This window comes from Aythya marila (genome assembly GCF_965140915.1).
Source record: "Aythya marila genome assembly, chromosome: 10".
NCBI classification, from domain to species: Eukaryota; Metazoa; Chordata; class Aves; order Anseriformes; family Anatidae; genus Aythya; species Aythya marila.
The window spans coordinates 11887599-11914342 of NC_139051.1; the positions used below are offsets into that span (position 1 = coordinate 11887599).

At 47.1% G+C, this 26744-nt stretch overlaps 2 protein-coding genes across 19 annotated transcripts in view; one reads left to right on the forward strand and one right to left on the reverse strand.

Annotated features, from left to right (window-relative positions):
* Positions 1-26744, forward strand: part of LOC309881842 (uncharacterized protein) — a 97084-nt gene that overhangs the window by 43605 nt on the left and 26735 nt on the right. For 15 of the 18 annotated variants that reach the window (XM_082768294.1, XM_082768284.1, XM_082768293.1 and 12 more), the window contains 7 exons: positions 96-205; positions 1249-1457; positions 10941-11138; positions 11620-11735; positions 16529-16776; positions 18177-18320; positions 23003-23092. In XM_082768294.1, the coding sequence (XP_082624420.1) occupies positions 11127-11138; positions 11620-11735; positions 16529-16776; positions 18177-18320; positions 23003-23092 (610 nt within the window). In that variant the 5' untranslated portion in view covers positions 96-205; positions 1249-1457; positions 10941-11126. Of the gene's footprint in view, positions 1-95; positions 206-1248; positions 1458-10940; positions 11139-11429; positions 11736-16528; positions 16777-18176; positions 18321-23002; positions 23093-26744 lie in introns of all 18 variants that reach the window. The other 3 variants (XM_082768288.1, XM_082768287.1, XM_082768289.1) reach the window with 3 other exon arrangements.
* DNAJB8 (DnaJ heat shock protein family (Hsp40) member B8) lies at positions 25341-26015 on the reverse strand (the record flags this gene model as incomplete). Its single annotated transcript, XM_082768623.1, has 1 exon — positions 25341-26015. The coding sequence occupies one exon, from the start codon at positions 26013-26015 to the stop codon at positions 25341-25343; it is 675 nt and encodes a 224-aa protein (XP_082624749.1).

Below are 26744 nucleotides of genomic sequence, written 5' to 3' on the forward strand. Positions count from 1 at the left end.
TCTGCCTTCTGCTGCCTGGACCATGGAAAGAGGGACGTTATATCCTTTGAATTGCCTAAATTTCTGCAACCCTCTCCATGCCTTGTGTCTCACAGGTTCCCAAGCTGCCGTTTCATGACGAGGACATTCACCAGCGGGAGCACCGCGGGGTGCGACCCCCACGGGAATAGAAAATTGCTGAAGCTGAAAGCGGGTCCAGCCCCGGGTAAGCCAGGACAGCCCTGATTCAGCAGAGCCCACCCGTGCTCACCTTCAAGCACACCAAGAGCCCCGCCACCCTCTCTGGGACGAGCTGCGTCCCCACGGCGTGCGCTAAGTGCTTTGCTGAACGGGGTCCAAGGTCCGGCCTGGAGCCACCCTGCTCCCGCCGACTCCCTCTTTGGCGCCGCACCGTGGAGTTGGCCCTCCTCTTGTGCTGGAGGACGTTACGAAATCCTGGCCCTGACAGAGAGCAGATGCATTATTGGGAAGCCCTCGGGTCATGAGAGGGCTAATAGTCACATTCCTGGCTGGGATGGCGAAAGATTTACGCTGGGCGCTCGCTCGCCTCGCCCTGCACCAGGCCGGCTCCCTACTTCACCAGCCCCCTCGGCTTTAATTGTTGTGTTAATGGCCCTTTTATTTGAAGCAGATCCCCTGGCTTACAGAGGAGAATGTCATTATGTCGTATTTTAGATGTATTTACATTCTCCTTGCCACAGGGATAACGTTCTAATTATTTTCTATAGCTGACAGCACCAGCGTCTGTGGTATTAGGGACCCCTTAGACCTGATTACATGGTCTGTTTTTCTTCAAATCACCCACAAATGACAGTGTGGAGCAGGTTTATTATCAATTGACGTACCTTTGCTTAACGCAACTCGCTCCTGAAACAAATGTCCTGAAAAGATAATACACGTTTAGAGCTTGTCTCTTTGCTTGCGTGGAGGCAGATGGGCTTAGGAGGTCAAGCCAAGGGTTGACCTCTCCTGACTCCTCAGACCCCACTGCACACCCCTGACACGGGTGCACGGAGGCAGCACGATGCTGGGCCACGTTTCCCATGCTAACAGTATCCAAAGGCCATCGGAAAGGACAGCTGTAAATTATATGGCTACTGTGTCAAACCAAGAGCACAGGAAGGGAAAGGAAGAAGTGGACTCTGGGTTGGGTTTGCAGTGAGGTGCAGAGACTGGTCTAGATGGTGGGGTTGTGCCTGTGTGAGAAATTGCCTTTTTTTTTTCTTTCCTTTTTTTTTTTTTTTTAAGAGGAGAAGAGGAATGGAGAGCTGAAAGGAGCCAGGGCTTCTCACTGGAGAGAGCTGTGCAACGTGCAGTGGTCTTGATGGAAAGGGTGGTGAGAGGAGACGTCTGGCAGCTGGGTGTGCGGGACTGTGGACAGAGGCTGGGAACCGAATGGAGAAAAGAGTTGCAATAGAAGACAAGGCAGGAGTAGCCTGACAGCTTCATGAGAGGAGGTGGGTCAGCGATTGTCACCGGGCTGGGACAAACGCTGGAGACAGGGGTGGAAAGGATGGCTGCAGGGCAGGGGCAATGCCCAGGATTTGGCCAGGGAGGCGTGGGGGCATGCAGAAGTAGGGACAGCAATCAAGATAAGGAGAGTGAGAGACACAGTTATTAGAACAGAATGATTTGATTTATCCCAAGTCATTTATTCACCAAATTTTCCCCCTGAGATCTTAAACAGACTGAAGTGGTTTCAAATGTTGTCATTATTTAGAACAATTCAACAAAATGTTTGTTGCTTTGAAAAAAAGGGAGGGGTGAGAAATGGAGAAAAGAAAGAAAGAAAGGAAAAATAAAAGCCTGGATGGTCTGGTTTGCCGCATTTGAATTTTATTGCCGAATTGGGATGGGTCAAGAAAATCACTCTTTCTGTTCTCTGAGCAGGCGAGTTTCACTTACAAAGCTGCTTCTGATGTGAATGCTTACCCAAGCTCAGATGCAGTCTCCATGTGTATTCAAACACGAAATGACAAAAAACAAGTATTTGTCCTAGCGAAACCCTGTCGAGGAAATGTTTGTGCACCAGGACATCTCAACACGGAGACAATTTCATTACAAAACTCAGGCGCGTCTTTGTGGAGACTTTTCTCCTTGCAGCACTAGAGATTATTTTATACTTGGAGCTGCTGGGCATGCAGGGCATTTTTAAAAGCAAATAGAAAGGCAAATATGCTGCCCCAAGGGAGTTACAATTTAAGTTAGACTAAAGCAGAATGAAAATACTGGCTGCATGGTATTAAAAAACAGAAGGTGGGCACTTTTAGTTGGAAATCTAAGGCTTCCATTAAGTTATTTGGTTTTTCTGTCTACATATATGGCTTCTGTAGTTGTTTTTAGCTTCAGCTCAAAAGAAATGGGCCTCACTTCTTCCCCCAGTAACTTTGGAGCCAAGCTGCAAGGTTCAATGAAAAGTGACAGGAGGGTGGACGTTTCAAAGGTACCACAATCCTGTTACATTTGGTGAAAATAAAAAGCCAGGTGGAGGAGAGACAACCAAATAATTATTTCAACTGAAGGAAAAGTTTCTCCATGTGTAGAAGCAATATTACTGGTCTTCCAAAAAATCTGAGAGAAAGAGAGGGATAGATATTTTCTTGCAGACATTGTGGCTGCAGCCAACTGGAGAAATTTCCATCACAGCATCCGCATAACAGTTGTACCCTTTAAGATGCAGGATAATTCAGCCATGGGAACACAAAGTCCAGGAAAACAGGACACTTACTTCCGCTTCTTCAAGTGTCTTGTTTTTAATTTACTTACATGGATTTTGTGGATGGCAGTTTGGGGATACTTCTTTTGGCTCAAAGAATGTGAATAAGCACAGCGTCCCCCCCCTTCTGCTGGAGAGCATTTTGGGGGTGGAGGTGCCAATGGGTCATCATCCAGTTGGCTATGGTGTGAACAGGAGAATGAGAGAGGATGAGTTACAATTTTCCTACCACTGTTCTTGTGTTGGACTGAGTAATAGAACTGAATATCTGCTGCCCTGACTTGATTTGATTAATCTGTTGGTCTTGATATGGGACAAGGACTGACAAAGTGGGACTGGGTTTGTACCGATGTCTGTTTGAGGAGCTTCACTTGAAAATATTCAAGTACGTGTGTCCTGTATGGGTTTGTTGCCATGTGAATGTTTGAGTCATAATGCATACTAGTGGGAGCAAAAGTTTAATTAGCTCTGCTGTTTCCATACTTTTCTAAATTACATTTCAAACCATATATTTAGTTGTGAAATCAGTCCTCAATGCTATATTTGACAGTTAACAGAGTATGGGTGTTTTTTCTTAAATTTGTTTCATGGGAGCCCCTGATCACTTGGCTTAATTTTCAGAACGCTGCACAAAAGAATAAATTGCAAGTTTTCATTGCAAGTACTCTGTGAATTATTAAAGGAAAATATTATGAATAACTTAGAAGAGGAAATGCGTGCAGGAATTTTGTGTCATGCTGGCTAATTGTCCAGTAACAGAAGGGAAAAGAAAGGCTAAATCCATTAGTTCAGATTATTTGTTAAAAGTTGTTTGCTGATAACTTTTGGGTAGTTGTGCTTGGCAAACCCAATGTTAATGTGAAGAACATTCCAGAGATTTAGGGCTTTGGTTTATTTTTTTAAATAAAAATGATTGGATCACAGAACTAATTGACAGAGAAAACAACATCGTATGCTCCTGTGGAGTTTTTCTCTAAGAGTGAGTCACAAGCTATACTGATACAATGCTCTTCTGAAGTGGTCAATATGTAGCACAACAGAAAGATAAAAGAAGGGCTGCCGTTTTGCCAGGAGCACTGAAAGACTCTGTACATGCACACCAGGCATGCTGGAGCAAAACTCTAGAAAAGTTTAGGGTCTATAAATCACTTCTGATAGAGCCCAAGAGTGAGAGCAGCAGCAGGAGCCATGGCATGGACAGAGTCGGAACGCTACGCCTCCTCCGCATAACGAATCCTCTTCTGTGCTGTAGGCACCACCGTCGTTATCTCAGCTGCAGTGGGGTCTTGCTGGTGGAGATTCACAAGTCACACTTCGGCATGGAGCTCACTTTATCTTCATCAGGAGGTTGGAGGGCTGAGTCAGCCCTGCTGGGGTTTGCACCAGTGGTTCCAGGATGTCTGGGTATTTCAAACCTAAGGCTTAGACCTCTAATCATCCTCTTATCTAAACTGCCTAACATCTGAGTCTGCAAAATTGGGTTGGAAATCTCACACAAACATGCTTTCCCCAGCGGCATTTCTGCGTTTATTTGCCAGTGGAGCCCGGGACTACAGATGGGCACAGAAGATTCAGCTTGGAAGCCAAAGGTTTAATCAAAGTGTTGCGTGGAAGGTCCAGTCCTTGATTGATTGATTGGCTTGCTTACTGCTTGCTGACAGCTGGAGAGGTTCAACCTTTGGGGCAGAAACCCAGAGGTAACGCTTTGCGAGGCAAGTGTTGACCCTCTTGGGCCATAAGATTAGAGGAACACAGCTCTTTTAAATTAATGTTTACGTGCACTGGAGATGGAAGGAAGGGGGTGGTTGCTGTCTTGTACCTTACAAAGCAATAGTCTGAACCCCGACACCCCACTGCTTGATTCATGCAGAAATTATTTAAATTACCTAAGGTGTTGTGGTTTTTTTCAACAGAAAAATCAAAAGACAAATGGTGTGAGGTCCTACATCAGCCCAGCATCTCTCTGAATCCTTCCCCAAGTAACTTTTTCAATGGCACTTGGCCACAAAGTCTAGAGAGCTCGGAGATACGAAATTCTTACAGGTTTTATGAGAGTAGATGGTTGAACGGAGATGACAGACTGAATTAGCACCTCTATTACAAAAAGTTTGTAGTGTTAATTCATTCCTTACCAAACAGCAGAGGAGGATCCTCAGCAGAGGCTGGGTCAAGGGGAGGCAAAGGGCTTTCTGATCTCCCCCAGCTGTGGAAAAACTCCAGTCAAAACTCTCACTTTATCAACCATCTCATTGTGCAGTGGCACCTCGAAAAACAAACAAACTGGCTTTTTGTTCCCCATCTCTCAGAGCCGCTTGCTTATGTGACATCTTCATTGATAACTTATGTCCATATGGAAGCTCTTCTTTATCTCCTCTTCAGTCCCGTTACTGAAGGAAAGGAGTGTCCCCTGGCTTGCTGCCACGTTGGATGAGGTGATACAACAGAGAGGAAACTTTCCAGTTTTGTCCTCTAGTCAAGAAAGAGGGCTGGTGTAAATAATTCCTCACGAGTGAGTGCTTTGATATGTTTGGCTTCTCTCGGAGTATCTAGGAGTAGATGCATGATAAATTTTTCATTTTAACTGATGTAGCAAATCTCTGGAGAAACCAACTGCTGTTTGCTGCACATCTATAGCAGTTAAGCCAGATTCCTCTGTTCTGATTTGTCAGATAGAGTGACTGATGATGTTTGTAAATGTAAATTTTAAGTTTCCTCAAATTCTAGTGTGTAAAGCTTCAAAACAGTCATTTTCTATAAACATTGTTGCTTGAAAAAGTCCTGCCACTTGAATATCTGGTGAAGATGAATGCACATTGCATGCAGAGTTGGCAACGAAGCACCCATCTATAAACATACAGTTACTATTCATGGAGATTTCTTTTATCCTCTTTCCAGTTGTACAAACACACCACCACCACCACCCCCGGCAATATTGCATTGTAAATTACCTTCCTTTTAAAAGCCCTCTCCCCTTAGTGCTTTTCATTCAGGAGATGGGAGACAGCCTTGGGCTTGTTGTCTTCAGATCAAATACAAGCTGCAGACTCTGGGTATTCACCTGAATTATATGAACCTCTGTGCTGTAGCTATTTACTTGTTGTGATACATTTCCTTTTCTTGATTAACTAAGCTCTGAAAGGACACATCTGCTTCAGCATTGCCCCCTCAAGGCAGTCCATCACTGCTCTGTAGCATCTTTTTCTCCCACCTTTTCCTCACCTTACCCTCTGTGGTCTGTTATATTTTTTTGTCTTGTGTTCGTGATGTGCTAGACTGTGGAGTCCTGGGGCAGGGAGTATGTTGTGGTGGCTGTGTGTGACAGGCTTCTATGGTGCAATGGATGTGAGAAATATTTAGAAATATTTAGGGAGATGCAAGTGCTGCAGTCCATTCTGGGGGGGCTGTAGCCCCGGTGGCTGGAAGGGTGGTTGTTTATAATTAGCTACATAGTGCCTATGTATAGCCTGCTGTAATGCTCCAAGGTCTGAGTACTCTCCGTTTTTTAATTTCACCATTGTTCAGCATCCTGGGCACTAGGAGGTCTGGTCCCTGACAACATGCTGATGTGCCAGGACCCTTTAGCTACTTAAATATATGTACTGAGCGCTACTTTTAATAGAAACTGAACAGCACCCTGACTGCAGTTAAAACAAATGCAAAGTAGTTTATTAGAATGTACTGTTGGAGTCGCAGCCTCTGCAGGACATTTCCCTCCGTTATACCATCCAAGCACCAGAGGTGTTTACTGCACGGCTTACTACAGGGCATCCAAACCCCCTTCCATAAATAGCTGTTGATTTGCACCTAGGATCCGCGTGAGGGGGGAAAAGAGAGCTGGAGCCTTAGGCTGACTCTTTGATCATGGGGCCCCCAGGAAGGGCACCGTCTCCCCTCCACCCTGGGCTCAACCCAGCACCCCTGCCACGGCCCATCCCCGGGGTCCTCTCCTCTCTGTGGCGCAAGCCGCGAGGGGCTCGCCCAGCGGTGGTGGCAGCTGCCGCTGTGTTCTGCTCTCCGGCCCCTCTCGCCCTTTGAAGATTCCCCATTGTTTGGGCTATTAACATACTTTCGGGGTGGATGTTTATCTTTTTTGAAACTTTTACGGCAGGCGCATTGTTAAAGAAAACCCCGAGAAGCTCTTTGCAAGCGAGCGCCACCGGCGCCCTTTGGTGAGCGTAATGCAGCTCCGAGCAGCTCTTCCCTTTATTTGATCAGCTTCTAATACCTAACAGTTCTGTAAGTAAACATTTATAGATCAAATCAAAAGCTCGCAAAAGGAAGCACTCTCGATAGATTAGAAGCTAAACTGATCTAAATTAGAAGAGATGCAGAGATAACCTTGCCTGGCTAAAAAGCATATACTATCGGTTGCACGCAGATAATTAAATGAATGAGCCCCTTTCTATTGAACAACTGATGTGCAATTGATAAACTTAATTAATAATTAACTTTTTAATTAAATATCAATTTAAAACAAGTGTGGTAATATGCCACTTGCATTTAATTTTGCTGCCTTTTCTTCATTAAAGAAGCATCACTGGAGTTACAGGTATCTGTTTGACGTGCCTCTGTGCACTGCACAGGGAATAAATGGGTCCACTGGGCACTTGCCAGTGAAGGGATAGTAATAAACAACAGCAACCAGAGACAAGGCCAGCATGCAGCTTCTGAGAGGCAGAAGGAACTGCAGATAAAAGGCATGTCTCCTACCATGGCTTTCTTAGCAGCAGAAGGCCTTCCTGGGTTTCTGCATTTGTTTGCATAAAAGAGGCTGCAATGGTTATGGAAGAACTGAGCCCTTGTAGCAGCTCTTTGGGAGGAAGATCCCTCCATGGCTTTATGAATGAAGTGGCTGGATGAAGCCAAGACTGAACATCCAGTTCCATCAGTTATTGCCTTGTTTCAGCAAAACAATCCCTAATAAGCAAGGGAAAGCTGCGATCTTTTTGCATGAGTCTTCTCACATGATGCCTTAGTGTAATTCCTATTAGTGCTAATGGGGTAATTGGCTCCCCTCAATGTGAACTCCCTATAATGCATCCACGTAACTTGATTTGAGAGTGTAAATCCCATTAGCCTGAACGGCGATCTTTTCTGCCTCTAATTTACCCATTTGATCCTGCGAGCACTAACAGCCGATCTCGCCTCCCTTTGAAAGCGATAAATAGTCATCCGACTTCCGCTAAATGCTGTTTGCAAACGTGCAGGGCAGTATCACACCTCCGGCGTGGTGCCCCTCTCCGTGCCCCCCCTTGCAAACATCTGTGCTCAAGGGACGCCGCTGCGGGGCCGCCGGCGAGCGCCTGCTTTTCGTCTGGCTCCCCGGGCAGCCCCGGCTCTCAGCCACCTTCGGGATGGTTCCTTCCACCTTCCTAGCAAGCGTTTGCAAGGAGCAAGGCAATATGCAGACAGCAGGAAATTGGGTTTGCAAACTGGGGGGAAAAAAAGGTGAAAGGCTGCAAGAAGCATTTCCACCACCCCCGTGCCCGCTAGCAACAGGGAGAAATATTTGAGCACCTCGCTGAGGATGTAAGGAAATCTTTCCGCTGCACTGGAGGATCTGGGTGAAGATTAAGGGTAGCTATTTTTTCAGTTCACGTCTTGATTTGTTTCCAACTGAAATAAGTAGGGGAGAGGATAAGCCAATGGGCTTTACACTGTCTGTCTGCAGTGTGGGGCTTGAAGCCAATTGGAAATGACTCCTCAGAAGGTACCATCTTGGACACCAGACACCTATCCGGTCGGAATACACCGCCGATGAGAGGATGATTTCTTTTCCTGCTCTGCCTCATAAGAGGATATTCTCGCTTCTCCACATGTGAAGGGAAGATGGGTCCCTCCCGTGGGGAATGTTACTGCTGGCCACCACTTCCTTTCTGAAAGCCCCATTTGAAAAGGAGGAAATAGTTGGTGGAGGAAGTTCCTGAAAAGGAATCTTTCAAATCCTTATTTTTGTCAGGTTTTTTTCAGGGGACACCCAATATGATGGAAATAATTGGTGTGGCTGCCTCAAGTGATGGAAAAATTGCAGAAAACTGCAAAGGGTGTGACAGCAAGAAAACCGGCTTATTCTCCATTTATTGTACAATATTTATCATCAACCCATTTTGTATATTTTGCTTTCTTTTGTGTAATCTTATCATCACTGGGGTTGAAAACGATGTGATTTTTGCTCCTTTGAGTAGTTGCCAAAAAAGCACTTACGTCGGAGTATTAGTGTATCATTTGGCTAGCACATCACATAATGGTTTTTTTACAGCAAGTATTTAACCGTGTTTTCATCCTGTGGGAAAGAATGATGGGTCTGTTTTGTAAAAATAAGACCTTGTGGCAATGTGGACATGCAAGAGATAGAAACATAATGCAACAAATTAGTTTCAACACACAGAAATGAAGTAGTCCAGGCTCCATATACATTCAGCAGTGCTGGTTTCTCTCTCTCTCTTTTGTCTCTCCTTTTGTCTCTTGTTTTGAAATATAATGTTGGATTTTATGGGAAAACTTTGCAAGCAGAACCTATAAGAATTCAACAAGCCACCTACTTGGTTTGGGCATGCAAGATGATGTTGTACACATACGTATGTTTGTGTATATGTCTGCACACATATATAGTTAAAATAGTATTTGCGTGTATGTAAAAGGAATAGTTATGGGTGCTATGCAGATACGATCAAATTCATCCATTTTGTACGACTCGGTGCAAGCTCATGGTGTTATATCAGGAACCAAATTAGCTTTATTATAGGCTAAGAAGATGCTTCAGTTTTTAGCAACAGACACGGTATTGTGAAGTGGGAGAAATCTGATCGTCATAATGTCATCACAGAAAATGAAGACCTAGAGCAAAAAATAATTTGTCTTTAGGCACTTCAGAAATAATCAAACAGTTCATCATTACAGTTTCAAGTGATCCCACCAAATCTCTTCCAAATAGCAGCTAAGTGAATCTCTATTATAACTTGAAACCCGCCATTAACTTGAAAACCATTCATGCTGTGATCTACATCTTCCCAATCTGTGTTTTATAACCTGTGCAAAATAATGGTCATGCCCGCCATTGTCAGAAGGGCGGGGGGGGAGGGGAAGTTGCTTTTATAAAGTTCTCTCATTTCTAAGCTTTATTCTATTTAATAAAATGTCCCAGTGAGTTGTGACTAAGATTTCATTTTCTTTGTATGTAAAAATTCATCAAACGCTCTCTCAGCTTTTACCAAGCAACTCTATAATACATTTGATGTCCATCTTCCTTCTTCCTACCAGCCACTTACCCTTCCGTGCAGTTGCATGCGCATTTGTATTTTGTCATGTCTGAATTTAGACCCTGGGTCTGGAAATGCCAAGTACGTGCCTAACTTTACTGAGTGAGAAGGAGTGGAGTTGAGCATATGGCTACATGATTTCTATGTTAAAAAAAAAAAAAATGCCATTCAGCAAATTTATTAGGGCTTTATAATGAGTTATCATCAGTAGTTGCAGTAAAATACAACTCAAAAAAAAAAAAAAAGTCTATACCAGAGACTTTGTGATGGAGCGGGCTTTTTGTATGTCCTTTGCTTGCTATTTTACAACATTCCGTAATTCTGGCACTTCCAGAAACATCTACAGCTTGTTCTCCAAAAGCCTTTCATCATGGAAGGTGCTGGACAGCCACAGTGCTTGATGCGAGCCAGGGTGCTCAAAGCCTGCCCTTTGGGCGTGCGGGTAGTTCCTTTGAACCAGCGGGGTTTTATAGCATGAGCATGCCTAGGGAGGGTTTCTCCAGGCTGCATTAGTACTTCAGGACAGGGACTATCCTGTTTTGAAAAACAGGAAAGCCCCTTTTTTATAATGCCACCCTGTTGCACAACAATAACAAGCCATTAGAAAAATGAGGTGGGAGAGGGGATGAAGACTGTCCGGTCCCACTGAGGAGGATGCGTGAGCTACGGCTTTCAGAAGGAAGAAGTGCCCAATGGCCCAGCAGTGTTTTCCTAATCAGTTTGCTCTCCTAACCGATTTCGCTCCAGTTGTGAGTAGATCTTCACCTTTCCCGTGCTGTAAGAAGAGTGATTAAAGGCAACCGAGAGAAGGTGAGTCAACAGTGACTAAAGACCATGCATAAATTCCTAACAAATGGCTAGCAGGGGAGATAAATAGCAGAAACATGAAGCAGCCTGACTTTACTTTGAGTAACACTTTATCTTTGCAGAGACGTCACTGCTGTGTTATATCATTTCCTCTCCAGATATGGCAGTGGAGGAGCAAGACCTTCCCATAGTGGGGCAGCGCAAGGTGATTGGGATGTTTTTCATGGCTGCCTTGGGAGTGCCATCGGCCATAACAGAGCAAAGACTTGGGGCAGGAAAAAATACAGGGAGAAGAGCTAATAAATGACCTTTGCCATAGTGCGATCAAGTCAAGCCCACCAAAAATGGTAGGTGAGGTAAGTGTTTGCTCAGGAGCAGTGTCCTGCCCGCAAGGCATAACCAGGCAGTCAGCTAGATAGGAGCAAACTTGCAACACTGGATTTTTTTGGAGGGCTTGTGTTATCCCTGATAAAAATCTTGTTGGTATTTGGGGCAGAATGGCGCTGCTGGACACTTTGGCTGACTTTCCCTATGCCTTTCCATTACTGCTCTGACAAAATCACGGTGTTTAGTTATTCTTGCTTCAAATAAAATGCTCTGGCCTGGGTACATGTCCTTGAACTTGTGGGTGTCCTTCTCTTTTGCAGGGTCAGATCCCATACAACCCCCAAATGCATGCGCCACAAACGCAGCAGTGAGCATTGCCACAGGGCTGTGCGTGTCTAGTGCTCCTTGTAAAAATCTCCAAAATAGATGTCCCGTGCAGAAAGAAGTTTAAACAAAATGAGCTTCTAGAAGAAAATCTGCCTATTTGATTTTTTTTATTTTTTTTTGGAGAAACACCCTCCCTGTCCCAATGAATTCACACTGATTTGGGGGAAATATGCTCTTTTGCAAGATGGCAAGAGCCAAAGGACTGTGTGGAGCCTTGTGTTCCATCAGAGTTCAAAAAGGTGAGTTCCCATGAGATGGAAAGATTGGTTTTCTTGTTTAATGTGGTCTTTTCTTTGAAGTTAAGGATTTGAATGGCCCATTTCTTATGTTTTCTTTTGTTTTGTTTTTCCCCCTAAATATGTTTATGTTATTGGTTGAAATATTTTGTTAGCTTTGCTTATTTATGCCTGTAGAGGGTATCATTTAGGTAAGTTCTTATTTCTTGCATTTTCCACCTACAATTATGAACATGTAAGAGGAGGAACACGCCTTGTCATAAAATAGTTATCTAACATGAAGTGACAGTAAATGTGTTTGCTTTGCCTGTTTCTTCTTTGTGCCAACTTTCCATGAATATTCTGGTACATGCACAAAATTGTGTGTGTACATATTTATTTGTATATATATATATATATATACACACACAGGGACATGGGTGGCAACAGCTACAATCGGTTAATGGTAGAAAATGTTAAGGGGTAGGGGGTCAGTTTTAATCTCTTTTTAGTGTGTTTCTCTAAAATTTTGACCAACTAAGTGCGTGTAAGCAATCCCAGGACAGGTAATTTCACTCAGATGAAGGATTTAATTTCCAGTTTTCAGATGACAAATGCTCAGATGAAGGATTTAATTTCCAGTTTTCAGATGACAAATGCTGCAATGAGTGATGCCAGTAACAAAAATTAGTTGCAGAAAATTTAAAAGAAAAAAAAAAAAAAAGCGTACCCAAACCATTGCAGACTTCTTATTGGCTGTTTGCAGGGTAAAAGCAAATCCATTAAATAAATAATTTGATCCAAATGATTTGTCCAGTTGTTGATGGAGCTAACAGGGTGTCTGGACTTGTCTAGTGGTTTGGTTAGAGCAATAGTGATGAGGAGAGCGATGTAGAAAAGCTGTTTATTTAGAAAGCTGCTCTCCAGTCTGCTGAGAAGGAAACAACCGCAGTCTCCCAAGATGCTATTTTCTTTCCTCAAAATTTCTGAGCCAGAACAGACAAGCATGGAGCTGACATTCAGTGGAGAACAACTAAACAACTACGGCCAATGGGTGCGGTGGAGCACAATGTGCCACCAAGTGGCATCAAGGCTCTGCACATCCCCTGTGAGGGTGTCAGGAGAGCTCCACGCTATCTATCCCCTCTGCTGTGGTACAACACACTGGTTCCCCAGAGGGAAAGGGGATCGTGGATGATGCTCAGAGGGTTGGTTTGGTGCTGCTTAGTATGTGAGCCTCCAGGGATAGCCGTGGGCTCCTGGTGCTCTGGGGACTCCAACCTCACCACCTGTGCTGGTGAGAAGAGACTTTTCCTATCTGAAAATAACCAGCTGGTGTCTAGAATCTGCTCATGGGAGCATGTCTGATGTGTAATTTGAACTTGATTGTGAGAGCCTTGTAACCTCTCCTGGAGCCAGGGTTGCCTTCCTGGAGACGGCTCCTGCTCCCCCAGGTGACTGGGTGGTTGCACAGCTGGGCACCGGTGTGCCTTGGACCTGCACCAGGTATGCTCCAACCTCCCTCCAGGGAGGTACCAGGCAGAGGTGACTCCTGGGACATCATCCTCTTCTAAAAGTTCTCCCTTGATGCCTTGCATCAAGCTGCTTACACCCGTTTGCTCAACAGCAGCTGAAACTTGACACTGACTAGGATGAGCACGGAAGGGAGAAACCTGTTGTCTCGAAGGCTGAATCTGCCTTGCAAAGCTTGATGCTCACTGCAGAGCCCCTTGGAAACTTGTTGGTGTCTTGGGATGTTGCTTTTGTGAATGGGGTCAGCCCGGAAATTTGTTTGCAGATGTTTTCTTCCATGCTTTGGAAATATTTGGGTCTGCAGTGCTTGGTCAAAGAATGGCAAGGAGAAATTATTCCTTGTCTGCCACTTACGTGTGGTGTGTCATGAGACTTTTTCTAGTCCAGGCTTTGAATGCAGTCATTGAGTTAGAAGAAAAGTGGTACTAATGGGGAGGTTGGCTAATGCGTTTTGGTGTTGTTGCCATCACCAAAATGCTGAAGCATGAGTTGGATTGTAACTGTGTTTGTGGGACTGGCTGAGAAGCATTTCCACACAGCTCCGATGAACTATGTTCGTCTTTGGTCCCATTTTATAACACGGAAATCAGAGTGGTTTTGGCGTGTGCATTTGGAAAACCAGGTGCAGCACTGATCCAGTTTTCATTTCATCCAAATAACCAGAACTCAGAGAGAGAGGACTTAGCAGAAATGGGTTTGGCTGACAACGAGAGGAACCCAGTAAAATTTCTCCAGCACCAACAAACTTCCCTGGCCTTACACACAGTTCAGAACCATCTCCCAAACTCAGGGACCCCCTTGGCTATGGGTTTTATGTGTCACAAAGGCTGGCTCTGACAAACATTTTTAGAATCACCATCTGTCAGCTTTTCCTTCAGGGATCCCCATTTACAATAGCTTGTATCCAGGCCATGTGCAAATCCCACTGGGCTGAAACTTGGCCCTGCACTAGGTTGGCCTGGATGCAATTAACAAACACAAAATTTATTCAATTTAGTTTGGCCAAAAATATAAGATTCTTTTGTTTGCAGATGCTGAAGTTTAGATGCCTTTCCAAACTTATCAAGGACAAGGGAACTACTTTGGAGAAAATAACAGCCAACCCCAAAGTCATCCTAGAATTCAAATTGAACCAGAAACCTAAGCACTGAGTTGTTCGTGGAGCTCAGGAATACAGTCCATTTTTTGATTACAGCACTTTTCACTGCTGTCTCTGAACTTCATTGTTCTATCTGGGCTTCAGACAGAAACATCGGAAGAAGACACCCAGCATTTGCAGCATCGGGGCGAGGTGGGGGGGCCAGCAGGAAGCATCAGATATCGCCAGGGAATTCTTCAGTTCCAGGAGGTTTGGAGAAATGTCTGACCAAAATCGCAGAGCGTGGAGGCCAGGACTGTCATGGGAGCATGTCTGAATTGCTTTGGTCTGGAGGTCTGTCTGAAAATGTTGTAAGATCAGGATCTGTCCCTCTTGATTGTCCATCCAGGCTCTCCATTTTTTAGGTCTTATCTGCCAGACTCGAGCATGATAAACCTTATGGAGCCTGATTTGTCTGCCTCAGAAAGATGAAGGGCTGATTCAATCCTTCTGCTTTCACATCTTTGTTTCCCAGCTTCCACAAAAGCACCAGACCACTTAATTTATTCCCATCATCTGTGCAGGTACACTGTGATTATCAAACAAAATTCATGCCTAGGATGCGGGCCTTCTTTGAGCACTGTTAACCCCTCACCACCCATCTCCCCCTGTGACCCCTGGTCCAGGGAGGGAGCAGAGCCTCTAGCTGGGCTGAGTGGTGGGATGAGAAGCTAAAGGAGAGTTTCCCTGCACGTACCTGGTGGCAAGCAGGCCTGCTGCCAGCAGCCAACGCAGCACAAGAAGGGTTTCACGTAAGCACTGATCAGCACGGTGTAAAATCTGCGCGTGTATTACCTCCCCCAGGTAGCTTCGCTCCAAGAGATAACACGGGAACGTTTCACAAAGACCTTCTTTTTTTGCTAATTAAGGAGAACGTGCACCAAACATCTCCACCAAAGCGAAGACCCAGAGGTGCTGGGGACATCTGGTCACCCCTCTGCATACCTCCCAACCACCCCTGCCACGCCGCAGGAGGGGGAGCAGATGGGGTGCCATGCAGCCACCCGGCGCCCGCCGCTGCCGGGTTAGTTAGTATGCTGGGGCTGTGCGGTTCCTCTGCCATCTTCATTCACCTTAGAAATGTGGAGTTTGAATGGTTTATCTCTATTAATCACCAGCTCAAAAAGCTTTGTGCACCAAGGGCCGCAGATAATTAACTTCACTATACTGCTTGTCTTATCAGTATCAACCTCTTGTCCTCCTGTGAAATAGTTAAAACCATCAGCCCCTTTTTACTTTTCCATTTAACTCTAATGCTTTAACACTGATGTTCTAAATGGCCCCACGATTCATACTTATTAGACAAACCTTTCTTTCTGCATCTCTTATATTTTTTGATAATTGGCCATGTACGTTTCTAAGGGGCTCAACAGCTTTTCATGCCACTATACTAATAATTAAAGGTTTCTCGCAGCCTTTCAGATTTCTCTTTACCTTTTTTTCTTTGATAAGTATAATTTGCTGTTTAATTTGGGGGCGGGGTGGGGAGGAAGAAAAGTAGTAGTGAGAGGCTGACTGAATAGGAAAAGGTTTTGTTTAACAAAATTCACTGATTTTAAACAAATCTGCACCGCTTCCCCATTTTTGTCCCTCCTCTCACTGGAGCTGTGCTGCTAAGAGAGGAGAGGGGGAGGCAAGGTGTGGTGGAGGCAGGAGATGGGGGTTTGGTTCCTTTGGAGCTGCTTGGTTTAGCCCTTTGCTGTACTCACGTCCTCCTCCCCACCAGCTCCCCAGGAGCTGATGTGGGACCAGGCTCCTGCTCCACTGGGGACAATGGCAATTGGGCTGCCTGGCTGTGCCAAGGGAGGCTACGGTACACGATCCCTCACGCTGTGCTGTTTCATCTCCATGTCCCAGGTTGTTCTTAAGGGACCTTTCCTCCCAGAAGCATTTTTTCTTAACTCCATCAATCTGCTGTCCAACTCCTCTGTCCTACCTAGCTCTCAGGGGCTGAATCTGGGTGTTTATGCACCTGATGCTTATGCTATCCAGAAGGATTGCTCCATTTTGTGTGGTTTTGTTCCCTGCCTGTCTCTCCGAGAAACCCTTCCTGTTCTAGAGTACTCTTTTCCCTCTCCCCCTTGCATTATTTGAGTTTTTCCCTTTTGTGTCACTTGGTTTTGTGTTTGTATTATTTTTAATCCAGGTTCTCCAGTGCCTTCTCTCCTCCTGTTTTTGGGTTCTTCCCATCTCAGCTCATTTCTACCATTGTTCCTGCTCTGGGACCCTGCTGGGAGACGACTGAGCTGGGGGCTACCCTTGGTCCAAGCAACAGAGCCATCCCATGCGGAGAACAAGCCCAAAGGGTTCCCCAGGGGCATTGCCCTACATCCATGGAGAACACAAGGATGCTTTTGGCCACACTGCTGGATCTTCTCTCACCACCAGCCCTAGGTGAGTACCACCATGCAAACAGAGGGGAGACACCGCATCTGGGGGAGCCCCATTGCTGCCATGGCCAGCTCTGCTTCCCCAGGTGCTGCCTGGCTTGGGAGAAGTGTTTGGGGGCTCTTGGAGGCAGGGGCATGGGCAAGGATGGGATCTGGGAAGAGAAACTGCTGCTATGACAGCCTGTTGGGCTGTGTTCGTGCAGGCGAGGCCACTTGAGCTGTGAGGACCCAGGGTCTATGTTCTTCACTAAAACTACTCTGACAAATATTACTCAATAGCTCCCATTCTAATTTTTAAATTAATTCTCTCCAGCCCCCTACCTCTTTCCATGCACATAGGCTCAGCAAGCATTATTGCTTGTGCTAGGGTATGCTGCTAAACCCCAGCTCCTGGAGTCATGCAATGGGAGGCCCTTTAGCCCCTTCAAAAGAAAACATTTCCAAGGTTTTGCAGAGAAGGATATGTGTGTGACCCCAGTGAGCACTCTGAAGTGCTCACACAGAGACAAACACCCAACACTCTGTTTTAAGACCTGCGATTTTTACACCATCTCTCGATGTGGGGAGGAGGTGGGAGCAGAGGGAAGAGCTGATAATAAATTTTTCCCTGTCAGAGATGGGCAGCGTGGTGTTGTGCTCCTCCAGCCAACACACAGCGGCCGTTTCTTATCAGCCCCAGTGCTGAATTACAAAACAAGTTCATGCAGAAGTCACTCAGGTTGTTGTGCGTGGGTTCTGTTGTTGATGTTGGGTTTTGGTGTGGGTTTTTTTGTTTGTTTGTTTGTTTTTTTGACTTTGCTTTTTGAGCAAAGAATTCATACAACCTGTAATCTATTTGGGGTTTGTTCTCCAGTATGGGAGGAATAAAAAGGCCAGTGATGCTTCTGTAGAGAATAATTCATCCCATCCTACTTGCATGGGTGCTAAGTGACCCCTTCGCTCAGCTCCTGCTTGGGCTGGGGAGGCGAGCGGGCTGCCTCCCATATCTCCGTTAGCTGCTGGGGGTTAATAGGGGCACTCGACACACACAGGCAGGCTCTAAGCAGGGTCAGGGGGCAGCCAGCACATTGCGACCTGAAATCTGATGGCTTTTACTCATTCCAGGTTAGCTGACCCCATTTCTCCCTGGGTAACTGCCTTGCCCCATGCCCACCCTGGAGCACACGCTGCTGCAGGAGGCTGGCCTGTCCCCGCTGAGCACTGGGGACAGCAGTGACCCCCCTGCACGGATGCGCTCTTCACCCTCATATTCCGTACCCCAAGTCACTAGCCAGTATCTCAAGGGGAAATAGAAAGCAGCAGCGGTTGTTTAACATCCAGCCCCTGCCCCTCTGCCATCTCGAGCAGGACAGCGCGAAGCTGCTCAGCTCCGGATGATTTATTTGTATTTATTATACCCGCCAGGCCTGGTGCTGTGCAGCAGCGTGACCACGGGGACCTGGCAGTGTCTGGGGTGCTGCGGAGCAGGACCTGACCCTGACGTCCCCCCGTGTCACCACCCATCCCATCCAGAGGTTTATTTTCAGCAACTTTGCAATGCAAACAGCAGTAAGATCTCTTCCTGAGCTCCAACCACCATCCCTGGCCGTTCTCACTGATGCTTCAGTTTTCTCCCTTTCCCCTGAGCCCAGGCTCCGAGGGCAATTCCCTTATCTCTGCCTGTTTTGTTTTGGTATCTCACACAGCAGAGTGTCTCGAGGTGTCTCTCCTCCTTCCTCCTTTCCAGCTGTCTGTCTCCCTCCATCACTTTGTCACCCTCAGCTGCTTGTTAGTCTCTGCTTCCCTCCTCCTTCTCCCTAGTTGGTCCATTCGTCATTTTTCCTCAGTAGTCCTGGCTCCTTTCTCTCCCAGTTCTTCTGTCTCTTGTTTCTCCCTCCTTTCTCTCGTTCGTTTTTCCCCCCTAGTGTCGGAACTTCTTTCTTTGATTCCCCCCGCCTCCACCTCCCACCCTTTATAGTGCTGTTATCTGTGATTTTGGCAAAGAGCACATTTATTGGGGAGGAATATCCCCATGGCAACGCAGCAGATGGTGACTTTTGATTAGCTTGGCTTTTTTTTTTTTTTTCCCCCGACTGCCAAATCACAATCCGTCTTTGAAATTAAATCAGGCTGTGATAGCATCAGTTGTTCTGGAGAGGGGACGAGAGAGAAACAAGACTGAAGTATTACAGCGGGAGCCAGGATGTAATGCAAATTCGTGTTTTTTAACCCCAGCAATAAAACCCCCCTGTTCATTCCGGGAGCAGGAGGAACCACAAGAGAGGGAATAATAAAACTGGAAAAAAAAAAAAAAAAAAAAAAAGATTTTGGAAAAAAAAAACATCACCCCACATGGGCTCCTCACTCCGAGCATGCTGGTGTTTGTCTCTGTAGGGCTGGTGTTGCCCCTCGCCAAGTCACCAGTGCTGCCAGGCCCAATCCTGCAGCTGTTTGAGCACTGCCGAGGGTTTTTCTCTTGTCATGGATGGTGGGAAGAGGCCAGGTTGTCAGCTGAGCAATTGGAGCAGCTATTTATTAATGGGGTGCGGCATCCAAAGCAGGAGGAAAACATGAGCAAGTGGCTTCTGGAGGGAGACGAGGGGAGTTTCAGGGTAAAGCAGGGAGGCAGAGGAGCTGGAAGGGGTGGCTGGCATTGGCGAGCCAAGATGCTGAGGGATGGAGGGCATGGGAAAGTGACGAGATGTCTGTAAGGGCACCGGGGAGGTCTGCGCCTGGGGAAGGAAGGACACAAAGCTGTGCCATGAAGAGCGAGTTGCAGGGCATAGCCCCGTGGAAGATGGGGAAGCAGATACCGGCGCCAGACAGTGCAGAACTTTCTTGAACGCCTCAGAAGTGGGTGGTATTCGAGTCCCACGAGCTCTTTCGCCTGGTGCCTTCTGGAGGGTGACCAAAGGTGAATGCAATTGAGCGCTAATCATAGCTGAAGATAAAGGAGGGCTTGAAAATGAAAGCTGTGGAGAGGAGATGACTAATGGCCCGGCCATTTCGTGGGAACTGACGCGTCGGCTCAGGCTGCGAGTCTGCCGGGCTGCTATCTCCAATTACTCATGTTCCCCACGCAGGAGTTCAGCAAGCAGTTGTCTGGTCTCCGTGCTGACTCCTTTGGACGCAATGAGGTTAGAAGTTATGGCTGAAGGTAAATAAAGAGTCACATCCAGTCTTGGTGAGGCTCAGCTGAGGATGGTGGGGTTTCATCAGAAGCTGTGCCCTTGTGGCCCCTAAAATCTTTGAACATATGGGGTCATCTTGTTCTTTATAACAAATAACTGAGGTGTTCCCACTACACTTCCTGGTACGTAGTCCATGCTCTCCCGCTTGCTTGGAGCTATGGGCCTCCACTGTGACTCTCCCACTGCATTTTTACTCAAACCAGTGCCTTTTCCTGCTATTGCTCCAGGGGACTCTGCAGGCTGTCTTAAGTTCTTCCAAGATAAGCTCTCTGGCCAACAGATAAAATTTTGCTGCAGATGTTGTTGCTTCTGTTGGAGAGCTCAGTTTGGGAGCATTTTGTGTACGCCTGGTGTTAGATCTGATGTTCTTTGAGGAGAAGAGACGATTTGGGTGCAGGGGATGAGTCAGGTAGGGATGGCACTGCAGCTTAATTGCCAGGGGATATCCCAGGGCCTGATTCTTCCCTGTGAGTTGATGGCAAGAGGGAGAGCTCCAGGCTGCAGGAGCTCACGTGTCAGAGGACAGCATGGGAGAAACATTTCATGAGCACTGTGCGATCTAAACCTCTTACCAGATCTCAGGTGGCTACACAGGGGAGGTTAACCCATGGTCCAGTCTGTTTACATGGTAAATCCTAGTTTAGACAAGAGTTTGTAGCTGCTGGGCATTGCTTCTCTTGCGTTGGTCAGATGGCTGCTGCCCAAATGGCTGAGCTCCTTGCCCTGGGCACCCTGCCAGCGTCTGCCTGCCCTTAAATCTCTCCCCCAGCCATCTTCCCTTGCAAGCACCTTGCAGACGTGCTCTTCTCTTCCCTCACGCACGCCCCCAGGAGAAAAACATCATCTGTAGGAGCCGTGCGTGCTGTGCCTGTGTGCTCTGCCCCGCGGTGCTGCCCTGCCCGAGCCAGTGACCCCCGGCGGGGTGCAGGAGCTGCTGGTGGCTGCGAGCCCACGCTGCCCTGCATCCCGCCGGCACGGCGTGCGTGTCCCGAGCGGTCCCAGCACGAGCCTGGCATCCGCAGGGCTGCGATCCAGGCCAGAGAAGCTGCACAAAACAAACCGGCTGTGACACCGCGGCAGCGTGCTCCAGCCTCTCCGGCTTGACACCGCATCGTTGTATATTGATGCCATGACACCAGCGCTCAAAATAGCACCGGGACAATTTGATTTCCTGCAGATCTCAGGATGGGGTCATAAAAACGGAGACTGTTCTGGAGAAATGGGATAGGGTGGAAATGTTTGTAGTGACATCACAGCCGCTTCCATGCCAATGGCCTCCTACTGCTGCAAACATGTGATTGTGATTTTGTTGCACGCTCCATCAGAAGAGAGCCAGGCTGGCCGGGGAGGGAGAGGGAGGAGAAGGGACGGAAATATTCAGTTCTTGTATCTTGATTCAAATATCTGACAATAGCCTTGCAGCCTGGGGTGCTGAGTGATCAGGAGTGGGGCTGTGGGGCTGCTGCCAGATCAGGGGAATCCAGGGGTTTGCAAAGCCCAACTGGGGGCTGGGTAAGGACCCTTGGCTTTGTGGTGGAGGATGCTGCTCTGCATTGGGGTGCTTCGTTGGAGAGTTGGGTGGTCTCCTCATGCTCACTCTTCCCCACTGGTCCCAGTTGCATTTAACGTCACTCTTCTTGGCAAAAACAACCTCCAGGCCTGAAATATGGCTGCAAAAGCCACCATGTAGCTGTTGTCTTTTTGGGGTTCCTGCTATAGAGGGGAACAGATCTCAGTCTTGGAGCTTCACCTTTCAATCAGGGAGCAGCAGTGAGGGGTTTAAGTTGCCGAAGGTGGAGAAGGGAAAAAGGGAGCAAAGAGATAGGAAGAGGAGAGAAACAGAAGTCAGCCCAAAAGGCAAAACTGGTCTGTGTCTGAAGGAGCTCGCAGGAGGAAACCTTTCATTGCCCCACAAAGGGCTCTGGCGGCTGCAGAGCCCAGCTCAGAGCAGTATTTGCAGGGGGATGGGGCAGTGAAGGGATCTGGTTAATGCACCCCTCCATCCGATTAGGCTGTCAGAAAACCAAACTGCTTCCATCACTGTCTGAGGAGAGACCCACTCCTTGCTTAATGTGCTCGCAGTCCCTTTGCTGCCACTCCAGGGAGTGGGGCCACCGCCACCGCAGTGTGCAGCAGGCTGTGAGTTTAAAATCCTATTAGGCAGAGACTAACAGTTGCAAAAAGAAAGCAGGTATCCCCTAGTGGGGATTTAAAGATGTTTAGACATAATTGGATTTTCCAAGCAGATGTCATTATTGTTAAACCGTTGCCCACTTGATATGTTCAAGTTGTTGGCTGTAATTGCTAAAATTAGCAGGTCTGTATAGAGCAAAGGTCAGTCGGTTAATATTGTGATTTAGTATTTTATGAAGTAATTCCAAATGCTTTTATGTATGTTTTTGTTTTTGCAGCCTAAGCCCACATTAAAGTAGTTGTGGGGCCTGCTAATAAAATAATGACTCAGTCTCTCCGAGCCGGCTGCCGGCCGGGCTCGAGCCGCCTCCGCTGCGCGCTCCTGCTGCTGCTGCCAGGGCTGGGCGCCTGGGGCTAGGGCTGCCCTCGAGCAGGAGCCCTCCAAGTGGCTCCAACCCGCTCCCTTCAAGCAGAGCTGGTGCTTGAAACCAACCCCTTACAGCCTGCGGTGGCTGAGAAAAAGGTCTGCCACCAGAGCCTCTGGTCCTCGTGGTGGATCAGCTGTGCCTGCGAGCACCTTCAGTGAACGCCCCTGAAGGACGCACTGCTGGCCTCGCAGGTCCCAAAACACAGCTTTTTTACAGGGAAGGTGTATTTCTGGAAGAGCCTGTCCTGGGACAGGCAAGGGTTTACTTCCAAGGCTACGTTGAAAGGTTTGCTGAGGTTCATTTATTTTTGTAACATGGTCATAACCCATTTCCATGGATGGTTTGGGTACACCTGGCAGATTTCCTGCTATGGCAGGAATGCAGAACTTTGATAATGCAGTCTGACCTGCTTTCTTACCACCAGCCCTTTATGGCTCTCTTTTTTTCCCCTTTTTTCTTTCCCTTTTTTTTTTTTTAATCTATAATCTTTTGCTTGCAGGAAGTGCTGAGAGGTGTTTTGTGGCCTGCAGTGCACAGGGAGATGTGGAAGAAGAGATCTGCAGGTCGTCCTGGACCCAACACTTACTGCGTAAGCAAGCTTGGGTCTCTTCCTGACCCGTGTTCCCATATTCCTAAGAGCAAGTTTTGGTGTGTGCAGCTGCCAGGACTGCCACAGGAGCTCTGTGTTGCTGCAAGAGGTTGTGGAAGCGATCTGAGCAAGGGATGAGAAAAGGAAGTGTTCACTCTTAGATGCTGCCTTACATACTGCTGCAAGGGAGGGAATTGATGACCCAATCAGGCCAGGTCTAAGATGTATCTAAGATGTATCTGTGTATCTTGATCACAGATCAAGAAATCTTGAATGTGCACAAAAATATCCCATTAGTGGGTGAGATTGAAGCAAAGCTTCAGCCCTAGCAAGCTGAAAAGGTTGTGGAGCTGGGAATTCAACTCTGGTCCAGATTTCAAAACATGCTATTTTGATCAAAGACCGTTTCAGCTTCCGATCCAAAATGTGCATTTTTTTTAATCCTTGAACTTCCTCCAAAGTAATGTAAGGTAAATTCAAATGGCCACCACACACGAACACAGTGTCCACATAGGGAATGTTGGTAGAAGTGTTTACTTGTTTGCTCTGACCAAAATCATCAGGGTCCCAGTGCCTGCAGGGCTCCTTACAGCTCTCAGACCATGGGGGAGCAGACATGGATCACCCCGCTGGCTGTCCCTGCTCCCATCGCTGCTGGCTTCCCTCTGTGAACCCACAGTGTCCTCAGGCTTCTCCTTGCCTCCCAGTGCTGTGCCCTTTTCTCATGGGAGAGGGTCTCACAGGGACTTAACAGTCCTTGATATAACAAATGCAGTTTTGTTCTGTTTTTCTCAGCTGAACATGGCATCAGTTTGCTAAGGAAGGCAATTTATGCTATGTTTTTCTTTTCAAAGGTAAAAGGTTTCGATTAAGTATTCTGGCAAATTTAACTTCGTGTTGGGAGTCCTTTATGAATATCCCTACCTCACAGTCCCCTTCAAAGCACGGGAGTCTGTTATTCCCATTTTACAGCAGAGGAAACAGATGCAAAGACCTGCCCAAACACAGGCAGCAATTGCAATCTGGATTACAGTGAAAATGTCCCTGAAAGCTAGTTCTGCTCTCCAGGGAGACATCAGTGGGCAGGACAAGCTGGGAAACTCAAGGGGACGTAGCGTGGGACCAAAAATGAGAGGCGTGTAGGATTTTAAACACCTAAGGTGATGTGGCCAAGCAAGAAACAAGGCTCAGTGGTTCATGTCAGCACAGGGGAGGGCGGAAACGTGGGGAGCGCGTTCCTCAGCTCAGTGGAGGATGAAAGCAGCATGCTGCCAGGCTGTGCAAGAAATGCATTGTGAGCTGGCTCTTGCAGCTGTGAGCAAGACAATGAGGATGGTAAAGTACCATCTAACTCCCCGCATCCAGCTTTGCACAAAGAGGGAGCTAAATTGAGCCCCCTGGAATCTGTTTGCTCATGGTTTGAATTTAGCTGGCTTTGTCTGAACAACTCCAAGCAGAAAGGGACCATAGGTTGTCCCAGTCCAAGACCCAAATTCACCTTCTCCTTGCTCGCTTTCTGCCTCTGAGCTACACAGGGGTCTCCAGTCATAGTTTGCAGGGTGTTCTCAAGAAACACATCATTTTCTTTTATGGTCGTTAAGGAACAACATTTTCTTCCTTCCCTTCCTCACTGAAGTCTTCCTTTGTTTTATTTTTCCTGTGGCAGTCCCTCTCTTCTGGGCTCTGCCTGACCCACTGAGCCTCCCCATTTCCTTGCCTGTATACAAAATCTGTTGCCAATGAGTACGGCCCTTGTGTGCCAGTGCCCAAAGGCAGGACAGCCTTCACTCAGCCTCAGGGCTGTGCATGGGGGTCAGACAAGAGTCTTTATTCTTCTAGCCAGCAGAGTTCAACTTTGGCAGAAGGGTCCACTTAAAGGGGTGGGAAGAGAGCCTGTAGACTGTAACAGAGCTCCCTTACCTGTTCACCAACCAGCCCATCTCTTCTTGCTCTACTAGCTAACTTGGTCTATTTGGCAAACCAGCAAGGTTCTTTTGTTTGTATTTACTGTACCTACTTAGTGAACAAGCAGTGTGTATCGCCTTACACCGGGTCAGTACAGCCCCCCTCCTTAGTTTAGCATAACTTCTTATCTTTACCTGTCAAGTATTTGTTCCAGGCCATTGAGAAGCTGGCACCGGTTGTGTCATGAACTCAGCATTTATTAATACTGCTCATAGTAGATCCCATCCGCTGAGCAATGAGGGCATGTCCCACAGCTTGCAGTTGATGCATGTGCTGGGGGACTTTATAATTTCAGGTGTTCTCTTCCATTTATCGTCACAGACCTCAAATGGCCATCTTCTTCCACTTCTATTGTCTCCTGCCCGTTCTCGATGATTTTCCGGGTGGTGACCTTCTTGCCGTTGATCCCTTCAGTAGTGGTCAAGACTGATCTGAAACTGTGTGGCTCAGCCATGTCCTCAGCAAAGGAGAAGGTGGGCTGCTCACTAGGGCTGAATGGATTAAATGGCATGAAAGACTGCACGAAGTCAGAAAACAAACTGGAGCAGCTTCCTCTTCCACTTGGACCGTGCTTGTTTTCATCACCATTCCTGAGGTTGTCAAATGGGTCCCAGAAAGCATGCACAAAGGGATCCATCCCTCCAAAGAAATTCCTAAAGATCTCATTGGGGTCTTGGAATACATAAGTGGTGTCAAAAAAGCTGTTATGACCCATTGAGGGACTTCTTGCTCTGTGGGAAATGCTCTCCTTAACAGACCTGTCATAGAGCGACCGTTTCTGAGGGTCAGACAAAACCTCGTATGCCTCAGCGACAGCTTTGAATTTCTTTTCAGCTTCCTCCTTGTTGCTGGGATTCTTATCAGGATGCCATTGTAGTGCCAGCCTGCGGTAGGATTTCCTAATGTCATCCTGGGAGGCGTTTTTTTGCAGTCCAAGGACTTTGTAGTAGTCCACCATCTCAGAAGTGAGGTGAGGCTGTTTGGAAGTCGCCTGGTGCCTCTCTCCCACCAAGGATTTGAAGCCTGGGGGTGTCCAGCTTCCAGACACAACTGGACACCCACTGCCACTGTGTGCCTCGGGGACAGGCGGGCACTCGGATCACCCCTTGCTCCGCTTCGTCCTGTGGTGTTACAGGAGGCAAGCCCCGTAAAAATAGCCTTTTTTTGAAGCCTGTTGTTCCCAAGTCATGGGATTATGACCTCAGAGGGGGCTCAGCCAACCACTGCTCGGCTGATCTGACTTCATTCTAGGGTGGAATGGGTTGTCACCAGCCTTGCATTTTCAAGCAGATGTCGTACACATGTTGTAGTCGCCCCATGGGACTGTGGTATGGCAGCTGTGATGTGTGGCCTCATCAGCTCGGTTTCTGCCTGTACCTGCCCAAAGGTGGGATTCTCAGACACACGCTGTGCTTTCGTGTGCCATCCAGGGAAGCGTCGTGCAGTCAGGTCATCTTACATCCATACGGTGCTTCCTACAGCAGCAGCCATAGTAAAGCTGTTTGCATTTTGGATTCCTGCAACTGGGGAAGAGTGTTGATAAGTTGGACAAGGCTCAGGGAAGATCCATAAAATGTAATTAAGGATTTGGAAAACATGCTCTGGAGTGATATATTCAGGGAATGTTTCTCGGTATTAAGAGGAAGTTCAACACCAGCTTCATCGTAGCCTCTGAGAACATGAATGG